At 60.3% G+C, this 26550-nt stretch overlaps 4 protein-coding genes and 1 long non-coding RNA gene across 5 annotated transcripts in view; 3 read left to right on the top strand and 2 right to left on the bottom strand.

The window, feature by feature from the left end:
- Positions 1–6911, top strand: part of DOT1L (DOT1 like histone lysine methyltransferase) — a 78334-nt gene extending 71423 nt beyond the window's left edge. The window contains exon 30 of the transcript XR_004260961.1: positions 6901–6911. The gene's annotated coding sequence lies outside the window, so the exon portion shown is untranslated. The remainder of the gene's footprint in view (positions 1–6900) is intronic.
- Positions 125–12943, top strand: SF3A2 (splicing factor 3a subunit 2). The gene is made up of 9 exons (XM_032252353.1): positions 125–287; positions 7651–7813; positions 8849–8920; positions 9050–9096; positions 9753–9862; positions 11078–11127; positions 11226–11366; positions 11872–11940; positions 12036–12943. The coding sequence occupies exons 2-9, from the start codon at positions 7688–7690 to the stop codon at positions 12834–12836; spliced, it is 1416 nt and encodes a 471-aa protein (XP_032108244.1). The 5' UTR covers positions 125–287; positions 7651–7687; the 3' UTR covers positions 12837–12943.
- LOC116532820 overlaps positions 7847–26550 on the bottom strand; it is a 26433-nt gene continuing 7729 nt past the window's right edge. The window contains exons 2-4 of the long non-coding RNA XR_004260963.1: positions 26166–26172; positions 11749–11752; positions 7847–7858 (exon numbers count right to left, since the gene is read on the bottom strand). This is a non-coding gene — a long non-coding RNA (uncharacterized LOC116532820). The remainder of the gene's footprint in view (positions 7859–11748; positions 11753–26165; positions 26173–26550) is intronic.
- On the top strand, positions 13093–16288 carry AMH (anti-Mullerian hormone). The gene is made up of 4 exons (XM_032252352.1): positions 13093–13999; positions 14586–14728; positions 14877–14985; positions 15072–16288. The coding sequence occupies exons 1-4, from the start codon at positions 13588–13590 to the stop codon at positions 16172–16174; spliced, it is 1767 nt and encodes a 588-aa protein (XP_032108243.1). The 5' UTR covers positions 13093–13587; the 3' UTR covers positions 16175–16288.
- JSRP1 (junctional sarcoplasmic reticulum protein 1) lies at positions 16457–21355 on the bottom strand. The gene is made up of 7 exons (XM_032252354.1): positions 21220–21355; positions 20052–20189; positions 18962–19005; positions 18689–18815; positions 18140–18313; positions 17124–17215; positions 16457–17008 (listed from the first exon to the last, which is right to left on the bottom strand). Exons 1-7 carry the CDS (start codon positions 21338–21340, stop codon positions 16541–16543), a joined length of 1164 nt encoding a protein of 387 aa, XP_032108245.1. The 5' UTR covers positions 21341–21355; the 3' UTR covers positions 16457–16540.

The following is a 26550-nucleotide window of genomic DNA, read 5'->3' as shown; positions in this document are numbered from 1 at the left end:
CGCGAAAGTTGGGCCCACGCGGCCGCAGCGGACCCAGGGTTCGTTGGCAGCGTTGTGCGCACGCGCGCTTTGTTTTCCAGGCCGCACTTTCAGACGCGCCACCTCCAGCCCTTTCCCTCGCGCCTCCGAACCTCCCGGCTCGCGCCGCTGGGCGGGCCGCGCATGCGCACACGAGAGGCCCCGTCCCATTTGCCCCGGAAGTGCTTTCTTTGCCCGCGACGCGCGTGCGCCGAACGAAATCGTGGCGGTGGCGGATCAAGGTGGAGATAGCGCGGCCTTGGGCTCTGGTGAGGGCGTCGGTCGACGGGGACTGGGGGGTTCCCTGGAGGGGAGCGAACGTGGGAGAGGCGCTTGCTACGGGCCGCGGGCTGAGGGGCGGGCAGCGGGTTCGCGCCCCTTCCTCCTCCCTTGATCGTCGGGCCTCGTGCATCTAGAGGCCCCGCGCTGGGCGGGCCCTCTCGGAACTCGTATTTCCAAACACCTGTTGGGGGTCCGTGCTCCGGACCTCACACCTGTAATCCCAGCGCTCAGGGAGGCCTCGGCCGGAGGATCGCTCGAGGCCAGGAGTTCGAGACCAGCCTGGACAACACAGGGAGCCCTCATCTCTACAAAAAATTTTTTAAAATTAGCCAGGAGTGGTGGTTGCGCTTGTAGTCTCAGCTACTCTAGAGGATCGCTTGAGCCCAGGATCCGCACCACTGCACTTCAGCCTGGGCAACATAGCGAGACCCCATCACCGCAAATATTTTTTAAAAATTAGCCGGGCGTGGTGGGGGGCGCCTGTAGTCCCAGCCACCCTGGAGGCTGAAGCGGGAAGATCGCTTGAGCCCAGGAGATCGAGGCTGCAGTGAGCTGTGATTGCGCCACTGCACTCCAGCCTGGGCGACGGAGCAAGATCCTGTTTCATAAAATAAAAAATAAACAGGCCGGGCGCGGTGGCTCAAGCCTGTAATCCCAGCACTTTGGGAGGCAGAGGCGGGTGGATCACGAGGTCAAGAGATCGAGACCATCCTGGTCAACATTGTGAAACCCCGTCTCTACTAAAAATACAAAAAATTAGCTGGGCATGGTGGCGTGTGCCTGTAATCCCAGCTACTCAGGAGGCTGAGGCAGGAGAATTGCCTGAACCCAGGAGGCGGAGGTTGCGGTGAGCCGAGATCGCGCCATTGCACTCCAGCCTGGGTAACAAGAGCGAAACTCCGTCTCAAAAAAAAAATAAAAATAAAAATAAACAACCAAGACTCGTTTGGGTCGGATCAGGATCGCGGCTGAAATGGTTTGGGTCGCCTTCGTTGTAGCCCAGAACGCTTCTGCATGCTAATCTATACCTGTTACTTGACTGGGGCTCTGTGATGTAACTCCTGTCAACTCCAATTCCTTTAAAATGGGAGTGACAGCTTCAGCACCATGCCGAAGGCGACCAGAAAACCCTAGCTGGCCCCATTTTGCAGGTCACCCCAGCCAGTTAGATGCCTGTGACCGTTACTCCTGTGTGTCCTTGGACAGCACCAAACAGCCACGGGAGCTCTGGAAAACAGGTTGTTTGCTAGGCTTAAGGACAGAATGGTGTTGCCACCAAAAACTAGTATCTGCTCAGTGGTCCAGTCCCAGGCCCCAGGCCTTCCCTCAATTCTTAAGTGCGTTTCCCCGGTCTTTTTTTTTTTTTTTTTTTTTTTGAGACAGGGTCTTGCTCTGTCACCCAGGCTGGAGTGCAGTGGTGCAGTCACAGCTCACTGAAGCCTCAAACTCCAGTTCTCAGGTCATCCTCCCGCCTCAGCCTCCTGAGTAGCTGGGACTACAGATACTCACCACCATGCCCGCCTAATTTTTGTATATTTTGTAGAGATGGGGTTTTGCGTTGTTGCCCAGGCTGGTCTGGTACTCCTGATCTCGCGTGATCCGCCTGCCTCGGCCTCCTAAAGTGCTGAGATTACAGGTGTGAGCCACCACGCCCGGCTCAGCTAATTTTTGTATTGTATTGTAGAGATGGGGGGTTTTGCCGTGTTGGTCCGGCTGTCCCCTGGTCTTTACCTTCGTAAATAACACGCTTCTTGCCGGGCGCGGTGGCTCAAGCCTGTAATCCCAGCACTTTGGGAGGCCGAGGCGGGTGGATCACGAGGTCAAGAGATCGAGACCATCCTGGTCAACATGGTGAAACCCCGTCTCTACTAAAAATACAAAAACATTAGCTGGGTATGGTGGCGCGTGCCTGTAATCCCAGCTACTCAGGAGGCTGGGGCAGGAGAATTGCCTGAACCTGGGAGGCGGAGGTTGCGGTGAGCCGAGATCGTGCCATTGCACTCCAGACTGGGTAATAAGAGCGAAACTCCGTCTCAAAAAAAAAAAAAAATAATAACACGCTTCTTCCTGGATTGATCTGCTGGTTTCATGTCAGGGTGGTTGAGACTACCTCCCTCCCATCCACCCCCTGCACCTTCACCTTCCACATCCTCAATGAGCTTATGTTGTCAGCGGGAGTAGGTCTTTGGTTGCGTTTCCTAAATAGGATGCAAAACATTGTTGGTTGCTAAAGCAAGTAATGTGTTCAGTTGGGCTTTTCTTTTATCACTCTTTCTTCCCTTAAAGCTAATTAAGTTGTTTTTCACCATTAGCCTGGTTTTCTTTTCTTTTTCTTTTTGAGACAGAGCCTTGCCCCGTTGCCAGGCTGCAGTGCAGGGGCGCGATCTCGGCTCTCTGCAGCCTCTGCCTCCTGGGTTCAGGCAGTTCTCCCGCCGCAGCCTCTCGTAGCCTGGTTTTCTTTTACCTGTTTGCTTTGTTCCTCACAGGGCTCCAACGTCTCACACACCTGTCAGTTGTATTTCGCACAGGTTTAAATAAATCCATCTCTCCCTCACCACTTCCCCCCAAGACCCGCGTATCCCCTCCTCCAGGTGGGACTGGTTGTGCTCTGCCCTAGAGGTGGGGCTGTTATCCCAGAGCGTCCGGTCCTTGCTGCCCGGGGCCTGCCTCGATGTTTCCAGTGTGGCCATCCCTTCCTCTCCATGCTGTCAGAGGAGAGCTTCTGGTAGCTTTTGAAGAAGTAGATGATTGTTTTGTTGGGGGGGTGGTCCTTGATTGTCTGAAAATGAGTTTATTTACCCACATAGTTAGGAATTTGGTGGGGTATAAAAATCCAGATTGAAAATCTGTATTTGTAGGCCGGGCACAGTGGCTCACGCCTGTAACTCCAGCACTTTGGGAGGCTGAGGTGGGCGGATCACCTGACTTTGGAGTTCAAGACCAGACTGGCCAGCTTCGAGAAATCCCATTGCTATAAAAATGCAAACATTAGCCAGGTGTGGTGTTGCAGGCCTGTAATCCCAGCTACTCGGGAGGGTGAGGCCGGAGAATCACTGGAACCCTGGAGGCGGAGGCTGCAGTGGGCCCAGATGGCGCCGCTGCTCTCCAGCCTGGGCGAGACTGAGAATTCATCTGAAAAAAAAAAAAAAAGAGAGAGAGAGAGAGACAGAAAGAGAAGGAAGGAAGGAGAAAGTCTGTGTGTTCAGAACCGTGAAAGCTCTGTTTTCAGTGCTGTTCTCAAAAGATGGCCGGTTCGCTGGCCGCTGATGCTCTGTGGTGGTTTCTGTCTGCCAGAAGCCTCGCATTCTTCTTGGTGTGAGATTTCCTGGTTTCCCTGTTGACCAGGGGTCTTTCTGTTTGTTCGCCTTGGTGGGTCCTTGCTGTCTGAACAGTTTGGTTCTTTTAGTCTCGGGCTTTGTTTTTGTTTGTGGTTTTCTTGTTAATGTTCTTATATTATTGTTTCTTTGATAATATTTTTCATGTTTTATTTTGTTGGGTAGTTTTTTTGTTCTCCTTCCAGTGTCGCCTGGGTTCTTGCCTTTCCTCCTGTTTTTCCAAGTTGTGGCTTTCCTTATGAAAGCTGTGTCTGGCTCAGCTTCAGACTCCGCGACGGGATTTTTTGTTTGGATCATCCCGTCTGCATTTTACGTGGAGTTTTGTTTAGCTTGTCCGGTCTGTGTTTTTCTTTATTCTTTTTCTCTTTTTTGTTTTCTTTTAGAGCTCCAGGAACATTGATAGATTGTCCTGTCTGTATTTTTCAAGGGCTGCTTTTTGTTTGAATTCAGGTTGTTATCATTCAGGGCCCTGTTCTGGTTTTCCGGTGCGTCAACTTCCCCGAGGACCGAGCAGGGTGGCAGCGATCTCACGTTGGGGTTCCCATCAAGTCTCTTTGTTCTCGGAGGCGTGTGTTTCTCTTTAAGAACAAAGCGGCCGGCAGCCCTGTGTGAGCTCCGCTCCTCATCCAGGGAGGCCTCCTGCCCAGTGGCCCCGCGAGGAGTGGGGCTTTTCTTTGAGGTGTGGGGGCCCTGAATGCCAGTATTTGAGAATTCTTCTGGTGCTGTTTACCCAGAAAAGACTCCTGGCCTCCCGCTGGGCGGAACCGCAGGGATTCCCGCTGCCCAGTCGGCAGGCCGTGACTCAGCCCCCCCTTCAGCTTGCCCTGGGCCCCTTGCTCTGCTGGGCCTGCCTCTCTAACTGCCGAGGCCCTTGTATGCCAGTTCTGGGAGGAACGTTCTGATCGACTGCAGGGTGGTGGGGGATCGGAGTGTGTGGCCTTCCCCAGGGCGCTGCCCCATCTCAGCTGCCGAGGCGGACAGTGCGGGTGTTGAGTGGCCGTGCCGGCCAGGCTTGGGTTCGGACGGTTTCTGGTTTTTGGATCAGAGTTTATTACGTGGTGAGTGGCTGAGTACTGATCTGGGTTTCCGAGGGCCAGTCAGACTCCACAGGTGCTCCCTGTGACAGCTGGAGCTTGTGTCCTGAGCCAGCCACTGGCCGCTTGAGTGTTCCGTCTGGCTGCTTTAAGAAGTACCTGGGCGGACAGGTGCGGTGGCTCACACCTGTCATCCCAGCACTTTGGGAGGCCGAGGTGGGCGCATCATGAGGTCAGGAGATAGAGACCATCTCGCTGTAACACAGTGAAAACCCTGTCTCTACTAAACATAGAAAAAGTTAGCCGGGCATGGTGACACACACCTGTAGTCCCAGCTACTCGGGAGGCTGAGGCAGGAGAATCTCTTGAATCTGGGAAGAAGTGAGAAGTGGCACCTGGGCTCACCCTAGATCAATTTGAACTCTTGGCTTCGTTCCCGTTTAGCATCTGAGTTCCTTTTCCAGGTCTGTCCAGCCATTGAGTCATTAGAACATTCTGGAAATGTCACTAAAATGTGAGGGGTTAATAAGTGTATGAGGATACATCAGTGGCTCTTGGTTTGGCCACCTGCAGCTGTCCTGGCCCAGAAGCTGGGCCGCCTCTTCCTGCTTGGAGGAGCAAAGTGCAGGTCACTCCTGCGACCGAGCCCCATTCCTCCTGGGCCCTGGGGCCTCCAAAGACACGTCCTGCTCTCTGCTCTTCTCTCTGCCAGCAGCCTCTGGCACTGGCCATGAGGATGCCATGGCACCGTGGGGGAGAGCACAAGCTTGGCGGTAGAGACCAGTGATGGCTCAACCTCAGAATGGTGGCGTGGTCCCGGAGAGGCCACGGCCAGGGACAGCGGGGTGTTGTCATGCTGCTGAATTCCTTCCTCATGAAAGAAATAGGCCATCCTCCTGGGAGAGTGGAGCGCTTGATGACTCACAGAGACCTGGGGGTGTGCCTCCCAGCACCAGGCCCCTCCTGGGTTCTTGGGGTACATCTGTGAAAGAAGGCTGATTCCCTGCCTTCCCGCACTGTCCCCGGCGGGGGCTTCTCGGTGCTGAGATGCATGGAAGACTGGTTTCTGTGTGTGGAGACGCAGGTGCCGCCTTGGCCTGGTGGGAGGCTGCTCGCTGGGCTCCGCGCGCTCATCCCTGATGTGAGTTTCATGCCCCTTGACCAGGAAATACTTGAATGTCCTCCAGAGAGAAATTAGGCACGTCACGAATATGTCCAGGCGGTACCCACTAATCCCGCCTGGCCTGTGGGCCAGTCAGAGACGGTGCCTCCCAGGCAGCCATGAGCTGGCACCGCAGCAGGGATTGCGGCGTCGGAGTGGCCTGCGGCTGACGGCCCCAGCGCCAGCGCTGATGGGGTGCAGTTCCCCCGGTCCTGAAGAACACGTGGCCAAGAAGCCCGAGGCAGGGAGCGTCCCGCGGGCCAGAGGGTGGCGTTCCCGGCAGAGGACAGTCCTTCCGGTGCCACCGTCTCCTTTTTCACGTTGGAATGTTCTTTGTTTGTGAAGGGATAGCGATGGTCACGATGGTGGTTTCTTGTTTACGTGACAATATGTAAAGATGGGCATCTCTAGGTGGGCTTTTGTGGCGTCTGAACTTCTCCCTGTGATACTGCAGTGAGCTCGGCAGCCCGTCCCACCAGCTACCACACCTGATCATTGTCATAAACTTGTCCGGGGAATAAAAACTGGGTGGGGAGGGTCCTGGGCCCCCATAGGTGAGGAGTGACCTCAGGCCCCACCACGGGTCAGCAGCACCACTGGCCTGTACCTCCGCGTGCACCCACACCCCTGCGGCCGCCGTGGCAGATCACCGCAGGCACAGCAGTCCAGGTGACACGGCTGCATCCGCTTCTGGATCTGGGGCCAGAAGTCCAAACAGTCCACGAGGCTCCATCCCTTCTTCGAGCAGAACTCTTCCCGCCTTTCCACGCGTCCTCCCTGTTCACAGCCACAGCCCAGCCTCTCTGCCCCTCAGCCTCCCCCTCCTCTCACGAGGATGCTGTGAGGGTCACCTGCTGTTTTGAGATCCTCAAGCCCACCTGTGTGCCTCCCTTTCCTGCTGTGCGAGGCGATGGGTTCACAGGTCCCAGGGATTCGCATGTGGACGTCTTTGGGGGGCAATGAATGATTCACTCGGTCTGCTGGGTCGCATCTCTCTGAGCTCACCCAAGGCCTTTAAACCAGGGCTGGGAGCAGAGGTTGAGCAGGCAGGGGAAAAGCGTCAGGAGAGGAGAGGAAGCTGCCTGGAGCTTGGGTCTGCGCGGAGCCTGAGAGGGTGTGGAACAGTGGCAGAGGGCTGCGTCGGGAAGCGGGTGTTTGGGACTCAGGAGAGCCGTCCTGCGCCACAGGCAGATGTGGCTGATCTCCTGGGTGTTACCCAGTGAGGACCGGAAGATCCACGTCTCCTTTGCCGCCCAGAAAATTCACAGCCGATTCCGAGAGATAGAAGTCAGGTTGGGACAAGTAAGCGTAGCCAACTCGAGAGGGAGTTGAGAAGAAGGCGTGAACACTGGGGCCTGGGCAGTCCCGATGGCTTCCTGGAGGTGGTGACTCGGTGGTGAGAATTTGGCCTCGTCTCCCCTGGTTGTGCCTTCTCTGGCTCCCCATCGCCATTTCAGGTCTCCAGGCCTTGGCACTCTGGGCTGGAGCAGCTTCCCCTCCACCCTCCCGCACAGTCAGTTGGAGGCAGGTTCCAGCTTCCTCATGTCTGTGCCTGGCCCACAGTGGGCCCCGGCCCCCTGGCAGAGACTCAGTGCACTAGCGGGTAGCCCCCTGAGGGCTGGTGAGACCCTGGCACTGGGAGTGCAGGGGGAGGAGCAGTCTTGCTGGCCCCGACCTGACCGCCCGGCCCCGGGAGGTGGCAGCAGCAGCCCTGGGTTCACCGCCCACCTCACTCTCCTCTTGGCCTCCACAGGCTGGGTGCCCTAGGAGGTCCCAGCAGCAGCCCCACCTTCTGAGCCATCTTCACACTCCTCCACAGGTGTCTCCCAGTCTGCTGAAGCCCGGAGGCCGACACCATGGACTTCCAGCATCGCCCTGGGGGCAAGACCGGGAGCGGGGGCGTGGCCTCCTCCTCCGAGAGCAACCGTGACCGCAGGGAGCGCCTCCGGCAGCTGGCCCTGGAGACCATCGACATCAACAAGGTGGGGGCCGCCTGGGCTGCACGATGCATTCCCGGGGGCTGGACGCTCCTGCTGCCGCCGAGCAGCCGCAGCTCCTGTCCAGCCACCCCAGACAGCAGACCCTCTGTGGCTCTGAGCCCTGGGTGGAAATGGTTTGCTCTGTGCCACGCCGCCTGCTGGGCATCATTCAGTTTTTGGAAATGGAGAGAGCTGATGTCAGTCCAGTCAGATGCAGTGAAGGATTTGATTTTACCTTGTGCAGAGGCGGGGTGAGCCGGGTCCCCCTCAGCACCGTGGACGTCGGGGCTGCAGCATTCTCTGGGCTGGGGGCGTCCCGGGCACTGCAGGGTGCCAAGCAGCATCCCCGGCCCCCACCCACTCCGTGCCAGGAGCTCCCCCATCAGGACAAACACAGGTGTCCCCAGACATTGCCTGGGTTCCTGTGAGGGTGGGTCCCCAGCCGAGACCCTGCCAGTGTGCGTTTCCTTAGACTTTGAACTCCACCAGGATCCCCCAGAGCCGTGTCCCTGACATGCCCCACAGGCCTGGCCTGGAACATAGGCTCTGTGACTGTCCTTGTCTTCCAGATGAGATCACGGTGGAGGGGTGCCACGCCGCAGGGGGTGGAGTTAGCGTTTGAACTCCAGGGTCTGAGACGAGAAGTGTCTGCCCGCCTGCCCCAGCTCGGGGCCTACGGATGCGCGTGGCCTTCCATGTGACCCGTTTGCTCTTCTCATGCCTGTGTCTGCCTTGTGCTGACCCCTGGCCTGGTGGCGGACAGCTCCCTGCGTCAGGAGTGACGGGCGCTGCTGTCCTGGCTCTGCCTCCGTGTCTCAGAACCGCCAGGAAGGTGGTGTCGGGGCTCCCTGGGAACCCCCCCTGCTCAAAGCCTAGGCCACAGCCCCAGGTGGCCACACACGCGTGCTCACGAGGCCCCTCGCCGACACATCAGGGACAGCCAGGCCTCCACAGAAAGGGGGTCCCACCTCTGAGGGCCCGGACCGCAGGGCAGGCCATGATCGTCTCTCTAACGGGGTACATGTTCTTCCCCTCCAGGACCCATATTTCATGAAAAACCACCTGGGCTCCTACGAATGCAAGCTCTGCCTGACACTTCACAACAACGAGGTGCGGCCTCCACCGGCCCTGGTCGGCTTGGGGCTTGGGGGCCGGGGCGGGCTGAGCGGCTGACAGCTGGGGGACTGCCCGTGTCTGTCCCTTCGGCCTCAAGTCACCCGCGTTTCCCTTCCACTCCAGGGGAGCTATCTGGCACATACCCAGGGGAAGAAGCACCAGACCAACCTGTGAGTCCCTCACCCCCGTCTCATGTCTGCTGCTCCAGCAGCGCTGGTCTCTGCGAGCCTCCGGGGCCACAGCTCCGCAGCGGGGAAACCAGCCTGGCCTGGGCCTCCCTGGGCGCTGGAGTAAGGTCTCTGGGGAGCATTAGAGAACATAGGCTGTATTGCTGAGGCGGGTGGATCACCTGAGGTCAGGAGTTCGAGACCGGCCTGACCAACATGGTGAAGTTCCACCTCTACTAAAAATACAAAATTTAGCTTGGCATGGCAGTGCACAGCCGTGATTCCAGCTACTCTGGAGGCTGAGGCAGGAGGATCTTGAACCTGGGAGGCGGAGGTTGTGGTGAACCAAGATGGCGCCATTATACTCCAGCCTGGGCAACAAGAGTGAACCTCTGTCTCAAAAAAAAAAAAAAAAGAAGAGCAGAGGCGTGGAGTTGTGGGAAGGGCTCCAGGCAGGGACAGTGAGCAGCGTGACAGGAAGAGAACATCCCTGTCCCGCCCATGTCCTGGTCCAAACCCCAGGGCCCTTCCCCGGCCCCCGGCCCTCCTCATCCCTTGGTTTGTAGTGAGCTCTGAGGTCAGGGGCTACTGGTGCCTGGGCCTGTGTCCCTGGGACCTGTGCGTGGAGGGCCCCAGCACCACGTCCACTCTGCCCGCAGGGCCCGGCGAGCAGCCAAGGAGGCCAAGGAGGCCCCTGCCCAGCCCGCGCCTGAGAAGGTCAAGGTGGAGGTGAAGAAGTTTGTGAAGATCGGCCGCCCGGGCTACAAAGGTGAGTCTGCTCCGCGTGAATGGGTTCTCTGCGCTCCGGCGCAGGAGCCGCAGCCCTGAGACCCTCGTCCCTGAGCTGCTGCTTTACGGCCTTGGTGGCCATCCCTCACCTGCCCACAGCATCTGGCGCTGTGTCTGGGAGCTGTCAGGCTGGGCCCAATAAGCACCCATCTCACCCAGTGGCCCCTTTCCCAGCGGAGCCCCAGTCTGTGCCCCCCTTGCCCGGCCGCCTCTCTGCCTTCAATCCGTTGTTGTGGAAGCTTCCGGGAATTCTTGCCAAGCAAAAGAGTGGAAGTGGGGGTGTGGTGAGCCTGATGCCTCTCTCCCGTTAACCTTGAAACTGGGTTCCACTCCTCTTAGCCTCAGAAGGAAGAGGACGGGGTGAAGCGGCTATTGGGGGCTCCCTCTGGGACCCTCAGCAGTGGACGTGGTTGCCGGTGGCCTGGTTCAGAAAGCTGGGAAGCGACAGAGTAGAAGATAGGCGTGTGTCCGTAGGGGTCGGGAAGGCGGGCAGGCTCCCTGCCACGTGTCCTTCACGGAAGGTGGGGATGTCCTGTGTGCCCGGCCTCCTGACAGCAGCCTGTAGGGCAGAGGCCCAGGGCAGGTGTGCTGGATGGCGAGGGCAGTTACAGCGGCAGCCCTGGGCCGGGAGGCCCTGACAGGTCCTGGGCTTGGGCTCAGGGTAGTGGGGAGGCAGCGGGCTTGTGAGCGTGCGTGCCGGAGGCTGTGTGGAGAGCCAGGTGGCCCGGCAGGGACTCAGCCCCCACCCCAGCAGCTGTTCCCGGGGTTCAGGCGGCTGACCTCTGGTGGGAAGGATGTCCTTCCTCACTCACCCTGCCACGGTGTGGGCCCTGTTCAGGCAGCCCCACTTGAATCCCAGAGCAGGGTGCCGAAGGGCCCTTCCTGCCCGGTGGCCCTGACACTGGCTGGTGGTGTCCCAGCTCCCTAGGGTGAAGGGCTCTGGGAATGGGGACAAAGGAGCACCCACCTCGGTCCCTGGCTGAGTGACCCCGCAGGTGGCTCAGCTCTGGCGCACCTGTGCCTTCGCTATAGCAGCATTCCAGACACCGAGAGCAGCGGCAAAGTCCAGCGGCTGCCTGGAGCCCCAGGGCTGCCCCCGGGGTCCCGCCCTCTCAGTGGGTGGCACTAGTCCGGCCCAGGTCCCTCAGCTTCGGGGGGGCAGGCGGCTGGGACCTGAGAGCCTTCTGTGTTGCAGTGACCAAGCAGAGGGACTCGGAGATGGGCCAGCAGAGCCTCCTCTTCCAGGTGAGCTCAGGGGTCCGGGCGGGGGGGGGGGGAGGGGGGCCGCCACAGGCGTGCGTCCGTCCGACAGGCGGCGCTGCGACCCAGCCATGTCTCCGCAGATCGACTACCCTGAGATCGCCGAGGGCATCATGCCGCGCCACCGCTTCATGTCTGCCTACGAGCAGCGGATCGAGCCCCCGGACCGGCGCTGGCAGTACCTGCTGATGGCTGCCGAGCCCTACGAGACCATCGCCTTCAAGGTAGCGTGGCTGCGGGGTCCCGGCCCCGAGACATGGGAGCCAGAAAGGTCTGTGCAGGCTGGGCAGGGCGCCCCTCCCATCGGGCTCCCTGGCTTTGTGAGAGGGCGCCTGCTTGGACTGCATAGTGCCCATGGAGAAGGGAGCCGGCAGGGCTGAGCGCCGGGCGGTGAGGCCTTCGCCAGGTGACCTCCGTTCCCGGGCCAGGCTGTTGGGGGGCTTCCCGCAGCCTGCGCCCACGCCTGGCCAGGGTGGCCATCAGTAAACAATGTAGACAGTGACTGCGCAGGGTAGGGCTGGCAGCGAGCTGGCATTGAGGCCAGCTCTGTTTCACTCCAGACTGAACCGTGTGTCAGGAGGGTCATGTCAGGCCGGGGCCTTCCACTGGGCTCCCAGGGCGTGGTCCAGGCCAGGGAGGCTGGTACCTCGGGCTGCGTTGAGCCTCCTGCCTGATGGCGATCCTGAGGTCGCAGGGACCAGGAGCCCTCTCTGTCCCCCGCCCTCCCAGGTGCCAAGCAGAGAGATCGACAAGGCGGAGGGCAAGTTCTGGACCCACTGGAACCGGGAGACCAAGCAGGTCAGTGGCTGACCTGGGTACCTCGACTCCCTCCTGCCCGGGCCCTGGCAGCCCAGTCCCCAGCCGCACCTGCTGAGCCTTTTTTGTCTCTCTAGTTCTTTCTCCAGTTCCACTTTAAGATGGAGAAGCCCCCGGCTCCGCCCAGCCTCCCAGCTGGGCCCCCTGGGGTGAAGCGGCCTCCACCCCCGCTGATGAACGGTCTGCCCCCTCGGCCACCACTGCCGGAGTCTTTGCCGCCGCCCCCGCCAGGAGGCCTGCCTCTGCCACCCATGCCCCCCACAGGGCCTGCGCCCTCAGGGCCCCCAGGACCACCCCAGCTGCCCCCGCCAGCTCCAGGGGTCCACCCCCCGGCCCCAGTGGTGCACCCCCCAACATCTGGGGTCCATCCCCCAGCCCCTGGGGTCCACCCCCCAGCCCCTGGCGTCCATCCTCCAGCCCCTGTGGTCCACCCACCAACCTCTGGGGTCCACCCCCCAGCTCCCGGAGTCCATCCTCCAGCCCCCGGGGTTCACCCACCAGCTCCTGGGGTTCACCCACCAGCCCCTGGGGTTCACCCACCAGCCCCTGGAGTCCACCCACCAGCCCCGGGGGTCCACCCACCCCCATCAGCAGGAGTTCACCCCCAGGCACCAGGGGTGCACCCAGCAGCCCCGGCTGTTCACCCTCAGGCCCCGGGGGTGCACCCACCAGCCCCAGGGATGCACCCTCAGGCCCCGGGGGTCCACCCCCAACCTCCCGGGGTCCATCCGTCAGCTCCTGGGGTCCACACACAGCCTCCTGGAGTTCATCCCTCAAATCCTGGGGTACACCCCCCAACTCCCATGCCCCCAATGCTGAGGCCCCCACTTCCCTCCGAAGGCCCAGGGAACATACCTCCCCCTCCCCCAACCAACTGAGAAGCTGCTCCCTTCCCAGCAAGCCTGGCCCAGGTGCTGCTGCCTTTCCCATGGAGGGAAGGCTGCTCTTTTGTACTATCCCGGCTCATTAAACGGCCTCGCCCAGCCCTGAGTGCGTGGACTCCGCAGCGCCGCCCTCCCGTGTGAATGCTGTGTGGGAGTGCCAGGCATGGCACTATGCCGCATTTGGGCAACTGGGGAGGGCCTGGGGCCCACCGGGAGACACCTGTGGGAGCCTGAGAGGCAGCTGTGCCCTGGAGGTGGCCTGGTGGACAGACCCCACCAGCCATTAGGAGTATGTCTGGGGTCGTGTCCTGGGGAGGGAAGAGCAGAGACTCCAGGATACCCTTGGGGTCTCTGGATAGCCCACTAGCTGTGGGGAGGGTGAACAGGGGACAGGGAGCCCCTGCTGACTTGGGACCCTCCTCCTCGAGGCCCAGCACCCAGGACATCTGGTTCCCCGCCCCCCAGCGCTGTGTAGTCTGGCTGCACTGCTGTGCCTTCTGGGGACGGGCCCTCAAGGACAACGTGTTGACACATTAGGCCCAGCTCTATCACTGCCGGGGAGGGAGATAGGCTGCCGGCGACAGAAAGGGATCTTTGAGAAGGCCACTTTGCCTGGAGTGTGGGCGCCGGGCACTGTCCCCCAAGGTCGCGGCAGAGGATATAGGAGCCCGTCTGCCTGCACAAACACCCCACCTTCCACTTGGCCCACTTAAGGCGGGCAGCCCAGTCCCTCGCATCACCCACAATGCAGGGCCCGCCTCTCGCCCACCTGGCCCTGGTGCTGTCTGCCCTGGGGGCTCTGCTAGGGACTGAGACCCTTGGAGTAGAGGAGCCAGCTGTGGCCACTGGTGGCCTCATCTTTGGAGAAGACGTGGACTGGCCGCCAGGCAGCCCCCAAGAACCTCTGTGCCTAGTGGCACTGGGTGGGGACAGCAATGGCAGCAGCACCCCCCTGCGGGTGGTGGGGACTTTGAGAGGCTATGAGCAGGCCTTCCTGGGAGCCGTGCAGCAGGCCCGCTGGGGCCCCCAAGACCTGGCCACCTTTGGGGTCTGCAGCCCAGGCGACAGGCAGGCCGCCCTGCTCTCTCTGCAGCGGCTGGGGGCCTGGCTTCGGGGCCCTGGGGGACAGCGCCTGGTGGTCCTGCACCTGGAGGAAGGTACGTGGGTCCCAGCCCTGAGCTTGGCATCACTAACCTGGTGGTCCTCCTAGGGAAGATTAGGGGCTGGCAGAGCCCCCACCCCGGGCCAGAAGGCTGTGGTCTTGCTCCTGGGTCGGCTGTGGGTCTGTGGCCTGGGAGGTGGGCACCACTCTCTATCCTGTTCCTGAAGCCCAGTTCTCAGACTTGTGCCTGCTGCAGTGCCAGAGAGACATGCCCATCTCGCCACCCATGAAGAAGCAGCAGGGCGCAGGGACCTTCCTCCCCACAGCCCCATACCCAGGCAGCCTGTTCTCAGGGCCACTACCCTGGGAGACTCCCTAGGGGAAAAGGGCTTCATTGGGAGCCCCAACCCAGAGACTGCAGGGGGGCAGCCCCACCCACAGCCTCAGACTCCCTCCATGCCCGCCCGGTTGTCACCGCTCCCTGGCTGTAGGAAGGCAGCAAAGAGAGGAACCCTCGTACCCCCACGAGGTCCCCTGCACAGCGGCCGGAGTGGCAGGGATGGACCCCAAAGGCTCCCAGAGGCATGTGGGAGGGTCCTGGCCTTCAATGGCTCAGGTGTTCCCTGCTGTCTTGGCTGCAGTGACGTGGGAGCCGACACCCTCGCTCAGGTTCCAGGAGCCCCCGCCTGGAGGAGCTTGCCCCCCGGAGCTGGCGCTGCTGGTGCTGTACCCTGGGCCTGGCCCCGAGGTCACTGTGACGAGGGCTGGGCTGCTGGGTTCCCAGGTACCAGGGAGTTTCATGGGGCAGTTCCCCAGCGGCAGCAGGGGTGTGGATTTGTTGCAGGGTCTGTGGTGCTGGGAGGAAGGGGCGGGTCGAGCCAGGCTGGGTAAGCCTCCACCCAGCCGGGCTGAGGAGGCCCTGCTCTCCGCAGAGCCTCTGTCCGTCCCGGGACACCCACTACTTGGTGTTGGCGGTGGACCGCCCCGCGGGAGCCTGGCGCGGCTCCGGGCTGGCCTTGACCCTGCAGCCTCGAGAAGAAGGTAGGTCCACGTGGAGATGGACGGGGCGCTAGGTCGGCTGCCCCCGGCTCCCAGCCCTTGAGCCAGCCCCCGCCCCCTCACCGCAGGCGCCCCCCTGAGTACGGCCCGGCTGAAGGCGCTGCTATTCGGCGACGACCACCGCTGCTTCACTAGGATGACCCCGGCCCTGCTCCTGCTGCCGCGGTCCGAGCCCGCGCCACTGCCCGCGCACGGCCAGCTGGACACCGTGCCCCTCCCTCCACCCAGGTGCGCGCAGGCCCGGGGGCATGGGGCAGGACCAGGCGGTGGCGGCGTGGCCTCGCACCCGCCCCCAACTCTCCCCACTGCGGGTTCCAGGCCATCCGCGGAGCTCGAGGAGTCGCCGCCCAGCGCGGACCCCTTCCTGGAGACGCTCACGCGCCTGGTGCGGGCGCTGCGGGGCTCCCCGGCCCGGGCCTCGGCGCCGCGCCTGGCCCTGGACCCCGATGCGCTGGCCGGCTTCCCGCAGGGTCTGGTCAACCTGTCCGACCCCGCGGCGCTGGAGCGCCTGCTGGACGGCGAGGAGCCGCTGCTGCTGCTGCTGCCGCCCGCCGCGGCCACCGCCTCCGGGGACCCCGCGCCCCTGCAGGAACCCACGTCGGCGCCGTGGGCCACGGCCCTAGTGCGCCGCGTGACTGCCGAGCTGCAGGCGGCGGCTGCCGAGCTGCGCGGCCTCCCGGGTCTGCCTCCGGCCGCAGCCCCGCTGCTGGAGCGCCTTCTCGCGCTCTGCCCAGGCGGCCCCGGCGGTCCCCTGCGAGCGCTGCTGCTCCTGAAGGCGCTGCAGGGGCTGCGCGCGGAGTGGCGCCGCTGGGATCCGCGCGGGCTGGGGCGGGCGCAGCGCAGCGCGGGGGCCACCGCCGCCAACGGGCCGTGCGCGCTGCACGAGCTCAGCGTGGACCTCCGCGCCGAGCGCTCCGTACTCATCCCCGAGACCTACCAGGCCAACAATTGCCAGGGCGCGTGCGGCTGGCCGCAGTCCGACCGCAACCCGCGCTACGGCAACCACGTGGTGCTGCTGCTGAAGATGCAGGCCCGCGGGGCCGCCCTGGCGCGCCCTCCCTGCTGCGTGCCCACCGCCTACGCGGGCAAGCTGCTCATCAGCCTGTCGGAGGAACGCATCAGCGCGCACCACGTGCCCAACATGGTGGCCACCGAGTGTGGCTGCCGGTGACCCCCGCGCCGCGCGGGCCCCTGTCCCGAGGGGCCGGAGGCGCCCCAGCTCTCACCCCTTCCCATATTTATTCCGCCCCAAGCATGCCCCCAATAAAGACCAGCAAGTAAACGGTGGGGTGTCCTTGCGTGTTAGGGAGCCCGATGGCCTCTCCTCCCGCGCACGCCCGGGTCCGCCCCATCGGCGCTCAGCTGTTCTCTCCTCTGCCTGAAGCGCCCCAATACCGTCTTTGAGGCCCCGGACTCGGAGCCGGGTCCAGGCGTAAAGGAGCAGGTGACTCTGTGGCCGCAGCACTCGCTTTATTTCGCCACAGCCGCGGGGCGTCGAGAAGGGGTCCCTGGGCTGGTGCGCGGAGCGCGGGCCGGCTCAGTCCCGCCCCTTGCCTGCGCGGAGCTTCTGGCGACTCCGAGGCCGCTCCTCCTCGTCGGGACGCCGCGGGGAGACCCAGACCTGCCTCTTCTTGGGCTCGGCGTCCATGGAGTCCCGCGCCCACGGCCTGTGGCTCCCTTCGCGTGACTCCCAGCGACGGGGTAGGGCTTCCCGGGGCTCCCTGGTGGCCCGTGGCCTCTCCTCCTTCCGCGGCCTCTCTTTCTTCGGCCTCTCCTCCTTCCGCTGCTTCTCCTTCCGCGGCCTCCCCTCTCTCCGAGGCCTCTCCTTGGGCCCCCGGTCGTCGAGGGGCGCTCCGTCCTCGCCGGCGGCCTCTCCGGTGGCCTCCCCAGGCTCCCCTTCGTCCTTCTCTGCAGCCTCCCGACTCCTGGGAACCTTGGGTCTGGCCTCTACCTCGGCCGCGGGCGCAGGCGGCGCGGATAGGGGCGCCGAGGCCTCCAACTTCGGCTGCAAGGCAGACACAGTGGGGTTCTGGGGTGAGCGTCCCCCTTCCCCCCGGCCCGGGCTCCTTCCCTGGGGATGAAGGCCTCACTGCCCGCAGTCACTGGAAGGAAGCGCTTACCAGCGGCGACGATGGCTCCCTCGGGGCCGAGCCTGGCGGGACCCAGGGCTCGGGCGCAGGCGCATGGACTGCAGCCTCCCCAGCCACGGCGTCTACAGCGACAGGGTCAGGACCCGAGTCAGCCGGGCCGAGGCTCGGACCACACTGTCCGTCCTCTCTCGCCCCTAGAGCCCCCCTCCCAGACTGTTGGAGTGAGGTTCCCCTGGATACCGCTGAGGCTAAGGATGCCCCCAGCTGTGGGAAGGGACTCCAGGACTCTGCGGAGCGCCCCTCCTCCGAACCTCGCTCTTTCTTTTCTATTTATTTATTTAATCTGAGACGGAGTTTCGCTCTTGTTGCCCAGGCTGGAGTGCTCACCGCAACCTCCGTCTCCCCGGTTCAGGCGATTCTCCCGTCTCAGCCTACCGAGTATCTGGGATTACAGGCGCCTGCCTCCACGCCCAGCTGATATTTTTGTATTTTTAGTAAGAGGCGGAGTTTCTCCAAGTTGGTCAGGCTGGTCTTGAACTCCCGGCCTGAGGCGATCCACTCGCGTCCGGCTCTCAAAGTGCTGGGATTACAGGTGTGAGCCACCGCGCCCGGCCGGAACCTCGCTCTTTCAATTGGTTATTCTCCCCCCGCGCCTGTAGGAGACCCCTAGCAAGGGAGGGGTCGCAGGAGGTGCCCCGGGAGGCGCTCCCGAGCGGAGCCGTCCCCAAAGAGGTCGCAGGAGGACGGCGGCGGAACGCTCCGCGGGAGGAGGGGGTGCGCGAGGTCCGTCGGGAAGCCAGAACCTCCTCTCGGCGGGGCGAATGGGCCCCGCGCAAGGTCCACCCGGGGTGACAGGGGCGCGCGAGGTCCATCACTTAAGGGAAGCGGCACCAGTCTCAAGCGGCTCCAACTGTGGGGGCGCGCAAGACCCAGCCCCGAGAAGGCGGCTCCCAGACCCCACCCTCGCGACCCAGGGCCCTTCCCTGGAGGAGACGGCGCGCAGGTGGACCCCAGCCCCGCCCCACCCCTGGGGAGCCCGCGCTCACCGCGGCACAGCTGGAAAGCCGAGCCCAGCAGCGCCACCAGCGAGGCGAGCACCAGGCACTGGTTGAGCGACACGTCTCCCCAGGGCAGCTCCTCGCTCGGGGCTGGGGGCGGCGGCGGCGGCTGCGGGGGCGGCGCGCTCTGCGCCTTCTTGCGCGCGGGGACGCTCCGAGGGCCTGCGGGGGCAAGTGCGCGCTGCGCTGTGGCCGCTGGTTCCCCGTCGCCCCTTCCCCGGGCGCAGAGGCCAAGAGGGAGGCGCGCGCCCTGAACCCGGTCCTGGGCGCAGGTGAACCCAGCCTCGGGTGCCCAGCAGCTGCCTGGGGATGCCCAGAGTTTCTGGAAGAGAACTTCCCGGAGCTGAGTGGCTTAGCGGGTATTGGCAGGAATTAGCGGAGGCTCCCGGCCCGTCTCCTCCTGCCTGCCACACTTCGGCACCACTCAACCAGGACACCCCCCACCCTTCCCCAAATCCAAGGACCCAGCTCCCGGGACCTGGGCCTCACACCAGTCGCACCCACCCCACACCGCACCCAGGCCTCCTGCAAACTCACTGGCTCCGGCTTTCAGCCTCTCCTTCCCCGTTCCTGGGGTCTCTTTGGCGGCAGGTTCTTTCTCCTTTTCCATCTTCTTCGGCCTGGTGTCCACACTGCGACCCTCAGCCCTCGACTCCTGAGACTCCTGTGGGAATCACGAGACGTTCCGCCTGTTTCCTTCCAGTGCCAAAGCCTCCCCGTGGGCTTTTGAAACCTTCCTCCCGGGGCCAGCCTGCCCCCAACTCTCCAGACCTCCTCAGACCTAAAGGCTGAGGGGTCCCAGCTACTCACGTGGGACAGGCTCCCGCTCCCGGAGTCGGCCAGCCTGGGTGTCCCTGTGGGAACAGAGGGAGAGTCAAGGTTGTGGGGACCCCCAGGCCAATCCCACCCTCTTCCCTGGCTCTGCTGCGTGATGTGCGGGTGACTATACCCATCTTATAGATAAAACGTAGGCGGAGGCCAGGCCGGTGGCTCACATGGAATCCCCGCACTCTGGGAGGCTGAGATGGGGGGATCGCCTGAGGTCAGGAGTTTCAGAGCACCCTGAGCAACACAGTGAGACCCCATCTGTGCAAAAAAAAATTTTTTTAAAGAAAATAGCGGCCGGATGCGGTGGCTCACACTTGTAATCCCAGCACTTTGGGAGGCTGAAGCGGGTGGATCACCTGAGGTCAGGAGTTCAAGACCAGCCTGGCCAACATGGTGAAACCCCATCTCTACTAAAAATTCAAAAATTAGCTGGGCATAGTGGCGCATGCCTGTAATCCCAGCTACTCAGGAGGATGAGGCGGGAGAATCACTTGAACCAGGGAGGTGGAGGTTGCAGTGAGCCGAGATTGTGCCACTACACTCCAGCCTGGATGACAGAGACTTTGTCTCAAAAAAAAAAAAAAAGAAAGAAAGAAAGAAAAAGAAAAGAAAAGAAGCCAGGCATGGTGGCACACCTGTGGCCCAGGCTACTTGGGAGGCTGAGGCAGGAGGATCGCTTGAGTCTGGGAGGTTGAGGCTGCAGTGAGCTATTATCATACCACTGCACTCCAGCATGGAAGACAGAGTGAGACTCTGTCTCAAAATAATTAATAATAAAAATATATTAAAAATACAAAGAAAGTGGACAGGCTCGGAGACAGCTTTGCCTGAAGACTCACAGTACTTCAGTGGCAACGTGGGATTCGAACCTAGATCTGTGAGGCCCAGCACCTGGTATCCTTGGGGTTCCTTACAGACCCCGGAGGCAGAAATGAGGGTCAGGGGTTGAACATGGGAGCACAGCGGAAGCCAGTCCAGCATGGGAGGCTGAGCTCTGCTCTCTGAAGATGGGCCTCCCGGCTCAAGGGGGCCACCGGGGGGGGACTTCCTCCCGCCAGCGCCACAAGGGTACCTGGAGCCCCGTCCTCCTGGGACTTGGCCAGCGCCGAGTGGTCCTCCAGGGCCTGGCAGCTGCCCAGGCCCCCATCCAGCTCCTCCCAGGCTCTGGTTGTCATGGAGACGGCCGGAGCAGCAGCAGGTCCAGGCCAGGCTGGGAGGGGTGGGAGCAAAGCCTTGTCTTTACCGAGTCCCCGCACGGGCCTGGGCCTGACCTGAAGGTTCTGTAGACGTGGACGAACAGGCCCCATCCTCCCCCCGCCCAGCTGGTGATCTCTGCCTCAAGCACCCCTCACTCGGCAAATTGATACTCATGCAAGACATGGCTTGGCGCCCATAGGCACCTCCCTGACCCCGCATGCCTGCCCTGGGGCCCCTCCCTGGAGCCCCGTATCCATCAGCACAGCAGCCAAGGCTGTCCTGGCCCAGAGAGGGCAGGAGCTCCCGCGAGGCCACAAAGCACTGAGTCCAAGACGCACCCGAACCAAGACTCTCGGCCCCAGCGCCAGCTCATGTTCTCTGAGACCAGGGACTATTTTTATCTGGTGCCAGAGGCCAGCGGGACAGGCCAACAGGTGCCCCAGCCTCTCCCAGGCCTCTGCTCTCATGGGGTCCCCCTCCAGGCCATCCTGACCTGCCATTCTGGGCACCCACATCCCCGCCTTGTGACCCTGTGAGGCCACAGGCTCAGGCCCCAGCAGCAGAACCATCCTGGCTCTGGCGGTGACAGGCAGGGCAGGGGAGGAGGGTCCCGGGAGGAGGGTCCCGGGAGGAGGGTCCCGGGAGGGCTTCTGATCCTGACACACAGTAGCTGCCTCACTGTCCCACTAACTCTGTTCCCATATGACAGATGAGACAGAGCCATGGGCTGGAGGTCGCAAGGGACTTCAAGTCAGACCCAAAGCTGTATTCTTCAGGGTCACCATGGGCTCTGGCTGCTGGAATTACAGTGCCCCTGTATCTAGACTGAAAAACCACCCACCCCTGGGGCTCCAAGACCTGGAAGGGGCCTGTCGCGTGGCAGTGGGGGAGGGGCCGACAAGCACGGGAGGTTGGTGTGCGGCCCCCGGATATGTGGGGGCGCAGCTCCAGGAGTTGGGGACCCTCACGGTCCTCCGCAACACCCTCCCACACCCCAGGAGCCCACACCTCTGCCCGGGACTCCCCCAGCCTCACTTCCTCACCCCTCGCCTCACTCACCCGCCGCCGCTGCGCGGAGCTTTGTGGACAGGATAGAGGTGGGGAGGGTTGCCCCGTGATGGATGGCAACAGGTGGCCAGAGACCTCGGGAAGGCCAATCAGCATGGCCGCCAAAGTGAGGTCACTGCCGGGGAGTCCCCCACCCGTCCCTGCCATCCCAGCAGGGAAGGGGCTGCTGTTACTCAGCGCTTGCCACTGCCCCACCAGGGAGAGGTGGCGCCAGCAGCTGGGACTACAGGCGGGCGCCACCACACCAGGCTCATTTTTGTATTTTCCGTAGAGACGGGGTTTCACCGTGTTGGCCAGGCTGGTCTCGATCTCCTGGGCTCAGGTGATCCGCCCACCTGGGCCTCCCAAAGTGCTAGGATGACAGTAGGATCACAGGTGTGAGTCACCACGCCGGTCTCCACACCTAACTTTTTGAAGAGCCACCAGCCTCTTTTCCAAAGTGACTGCACAGTTTTACCTGCCCATCAGCCATCGGGAGTGTTCCGGCTTCTCTTTATCCAACCTGTCACTTTCCAATTGCTTTTTTAAATTTTTTTATTGCCAGCCTAGTGGGTGTGAACGGCATGACATCATTGTGGTTTTGATTTGCATTTCCTTGGTCAAAATAAATAGCTTTTCTTTCTCCTGGCTCACTGCAGCCTCCACCTCCAGGGTCCCGGTTCAAGCGATTCTCCTGCCTCAGCCTCCCAAGTAGCTGGGATTACAGGAGCACGCCACCATGCCCAGCTAATTTTTGTATTTTTAGTAGAGGCGGGGTTTCACCATGTTGGCCAGGCTGGTCTTGAACTCCTGACCTTGTGATCTGCCCACCATGGCCTCCCAGTGTGCTGGGATTACAGGCGTAAGCCACTGTGCCCGGCCTTTTTTTTTTTTTTTTTTAAGATGGAGTCTCGGTCTGTTGGCCAGGCTGGAGTGCAGTGGCACGATCTCGGCTCACTGCAACATCTGCCTCCTGGGTTCAAGTGCGCCACCATGCCCAGCCAATTTTTTTTATTTTTTAATTTTAATTTTTATTTTATTTTTTTTTGAGACGGAGTTTCGCTCTTGTTACCCAGGCTGGAGTGCAATGGCACGATCTCGGCTCACCGCAACCTCCGCCTCCTGGGTTCAGGCAATTCTCCTGCCTCAGCCTCCTGAGTAGCTGGGATCACAGGCACGTGCCACCATGCCCAGCTAATGTTTTATATTTTTAGTAGAGACGGGGTTTCACCGTGTTGACCAGGATGGTCTCGATCTCTTGACCTTGTGATCCACCCGCCTCGGCCTCCCAAAGTGCTGGGATTACAGGCGTGAGCCACCGCGCCCGGCTGTTTTTTTTTTTTATTTTTAATAGAGACGGGGTTTCACCATGTTGGTCAGGCTGGTGTGGAACTCCTGACCTCATGATCCACCCACCTCGGCCTCCCACAGTGGTGAGATTACAGGCCTGATCTACCTCACCGGGCACCTTTTTTTTTTTTTTTTAAAGACAAGGTCTCCATATGTTAGCAAGGTGTTGGAAATAGATGTTCAATGCCACAGAGAAAAATCCACTGAGACAAAGGATCTTTCAGCAACAGAATGTTTACTTCCCGGACTGCAGGAAGGGGACCCTCATTAGCCATGTTGCCACGAGAGTCCAATGAACAGAGGAAAAGCAGACAGATTTATCCTTACACATTTGGGGTCGTCCTTACTGCCGTGTCTGATCTCCGTTGGCTGGAGCCAGACTCTGCAATTTAAACTAAAACCAGATTGGCTAACAACTTAAAACTTTTCTAAACAGGTAAAAGCACTGAGGCCGGGCGTGGTGGCTCAAGCCTGTAATCCCAGCACTTTGGGAGGCCGAGGCGGGTAGATCATGAGGTCAAGAGATCGAGACCATCCTGGTCAACATGGTGAAACCCCGTCTCCACTAAAAATACAAAACATTAGCTGGGCATGGTGGCGCGTGCCTGTAATCCCAGCTACTCAGGAGGTTGAGGCAGGAGAATTGCCTGAACCCAGGAGGCGGAGGTTGTGGTGAGCCGAGATCGCGTCATTGCACTCCAGCCTGGGTAACAAGAGCGAAACTCCGTCTCAAAAAAAAAAAAAAAAAAAAAAGCACTGGAGAGCTGGGACATGCCTGTGAGCACGTCCAGCACAGATATCCTGGTTAAAGTACAAGGACACAGAGTGTACTACGTGCCTGTAAGCATGGCGTGTCTAACAGCTACGTAGGACAGGGCTTCACAAAGTTATTAGCACACTTATTTTTTAACAAAAAAGGGAACTTTAAAAAGGAACTTTTCTACTTCCCACTCAAGGGTAGTCTTAAACTCCTGGCCCCAAGCAATCCTCCCGCCTTGGCCTCCCAAAGTGCTGGGATCACAGGCGTGAGCCAACGTGCCCAGCCTCAAGAGCATTTTCATCTTCTTGTTCTCACAGTGTGTCCCCTTGGATTCCTTTCCTGGAAGGCTCAGCTCTCCCAGAAGCAAAGCCTGGACTCAGGGCCTCTGTGGGGCTTTTTTTTTTTTTTTGAGACAGAGTCTGCCCAGGCTGGAGTGCAGTGGCACGATCTTGGTTCACTGCAACCTCCGCCTCCCGGGTCCAAGTGATTCTCCTGCCTCAGCCTCCCGAGTAGCTGGGATTACAGGTGTGCACCACCCTGCCCAGCTAATTTTTATATTTTTAGTAGAGACATGATTTTACCATCTTGGCCAGGCTGGTCTCAAACTCCTGACCTCAGGTGATCCTCCAGCCTCGGTCTCCCAAAGTGCTGGGATTACATGTGTGAGCCACCGTGACCGGCCTAGTTTTGCTAATTTTGTGAAGAACAGTGTCATCTGAGGGCACTGACTCGCCACTCAGATTCTGACTCTGACTCAGCTGCCCGGCTGTGCCTGTTTCTTTTCCTGTAAAATGGAAATATAATGGCGACCCCACCTCCTGGGCGTCTTGTGAGTGTAAAGCCAGGCATGGGGACAGGTGTCTTGAACTCCTGGACTCATGCAATCCTCCCACCTCTGCCTCCCTAAGAGCTGGGGTTATAGGTGTGAGTCACCATGCCTGGCCAGTTTCGTTTTCTTTAAAGAGATAGGGCTGGGTGCGGTGGCTCACGCCTGTAATCCCAGCATGTTGGGAGGCTGAGGCCAGTGGATCACTTGAGGCTGGGAGTTTGAGAGCATCCTGGGCAACGGAACAACACCCTGTCTGTACAAGAGAAAGAACAAAAAGAAAAAGAAAAGAAAAACAAGAAAGGTCAAACTCCATGAAAATAGAGACGTGGGCCAGGCGCGGTGGCTCATGCCTGTAATCCCAGCACTTTGGGAGGCCGAGGTGGGTGGATCACCTGAGGTCAGGAGTTCAAGACCATCATAGTGAAACCCCATCTTTTTTTTTTTTTTTTTTTTTGAGACGAAGTTTCGCTCTTGTTACCCAGGCTGGAGTGCAATGGCGCAATCTCGGCTCACCGCAACCTCCGCCTCCTGGGTTCAAGCAATTCTCCTGCCTCAGCCTCCCGAGTAGCTGGGACTACAGGCGTGCGCCACCATGCCCAGCTAATTTTTGTATTTTTAGTAGAGACGGGGTTTCACCATGTTGGCCAGGATGGTCTCGATCTCTTGACCTCATGATCCACCCATCTCGGCCTCCCAAAGTGCTGGGATTACAAGCGTGAGCCACCGCGCCCGGCCTTCCCCATCTTTTTTTTAAAAAAAAAGAAAATAGAGACATGGACAGCGTGGGGCAGGAAATGCTGAAGAACTGCGGAGAAATGATGCTCCCTTTCTTCCTCTTTTTTTTTTTTTTTTTTTGAGATGGAGTTTCACTCTGTCACCCAGGCTGGAGTGAAATGGCAAGATCTCGGCTCACGGCAACCTCCGCCTCCTGGGTTCAAGCGATTCTCCTGCCTCAGCCTCCTGAGTAGCTGGGACTACAGGCGTGTGCCACCATGCCCAGCTAATGTTTTTGTATTTTTAGTAGAGACGGGGTTTCACCATGTTGGCCAGGATGGTCTTGATCTCTTGACCTCGTGATCTGCCCGCCTCGGCCTCCCACAGTGCTGGGATTACAGGCGTGAGCCAGCGCGCCTGGCCCTTTCTTCCTTTTTCTGTAATGAAACCTTTGTGAAAACAGTTGGTGGGGCATGGTGGCTCACGCGTGGAATCCCACCACTTTGGGAGGCCGAGCCACGAGTATCACCTGAGCCTCAGGAGTTCAAGACCAGCCTGTGCAACGTGGCAAAAACCCATCTCTACAAAAATATAATAAACAAACATTAGAAATACTACAAAATAAAACACTTAAAAATATAGCAAGGGAGGCCAGGCACGGTGGCTCATGCCTGTAATCCCAGCACTTTGAAAGGCCAAGGTAGGTGGATCACCTGAGCTCGGAGTTTGAGATCAGCCTGACCAACATGGAGAAAACTTATCTCTACTAAAAATACAATATTAGCTGGGCCTGGTGGTGCACGCCTGTAATCTTAGCTACTTGGGAGGCTGAGTTAGGAGAATGAGTTGAACCTGGGAGGTGGAGGTTGCAATGAGCTGAGATCACGCCATTGTACTCCAGCGTGGGCAACAAGAGCGAAACTCCATCTAAAAAAAAAAAAAAAAGTCAGGCCGGGCGTGGTGGCTCACGCCTGTAATCCAAACACTTTGGAGGCCAAGGCGGGCAGATCACCTGAGGTCCGGAGTTCAAGACCAGCCTGACCAACATGGTGAAACCCCGTTTAAGAACAAAAAAGGTGTGGTGATGGGCGCCTGTAATCCCAGCTGCTTGTGGGGCTGAGGCAGGAGAATCGCTTGAACCTGAAAGGCAGAGGTTGGAGTGAACCGAGATCTTGCCACAGCACTTCAGCCTGGGAAACAGAGCAAGAGTCCGTCGCAAAAAAAAAAGAAAAAAGTGTAAGTACAGTAAAGGGAAAAACTGCGACCTGCCCATGATAAGGCCTGCTTACTTGGGGCCTCGCTTTTCCGTGTGTGTTTGCACAGCTCGTCCTGAGGTTGCCCGCACGGCCGTGGGTCCCCCTTTATCACCCAGCAGCAGACGCCCCGGCGGCTCTGTGGCCCAACCCCAGCCCCGTGAGCCTCCCGTGGCCGGAGCTCGTGGCGGGCTGCTCCGTGCACGTTAAAAATGGGCAGTTCCTGTTTCCTTCCCCTTTTCTTCCCCACAACGTTTGCTCAAAAGGGTTCAAAGGCCTTCTGAGTTTTTCTTCAGGAGGCAAGACCAGGACACAGAACCAGGCTTGAACACGATGCCAGCCCGGGTCACGTGGAGAAAAGGAGGCCCAAATCCGTCCTGATTTTCCTTTCTTTTTCTTTTTTTTTTTTTTTTTTTTTTTG

This window comes from Sapajus apella, unplaced genomic scaffold (genome assembly GCF_009761245.1).
Source record: "Sapajus apella isolate SASKATOON/1434 unplaced genomic scaffold, GSC_monkey_1.0 scaffold77, whole genome shotgun sequence".
In the NCBI taxonomy this organism is placed as follows: Eukaryota; Metazoa; Chordata; class Mammalia; order Primates; family Cebidae; genus Sapajus; species Sapajus apella.
The sequence above is the reverse complement of the archived record's forward strand: the minus strand, read 5'-3'. Positions and strand labels throughout refer to the sequence as shown.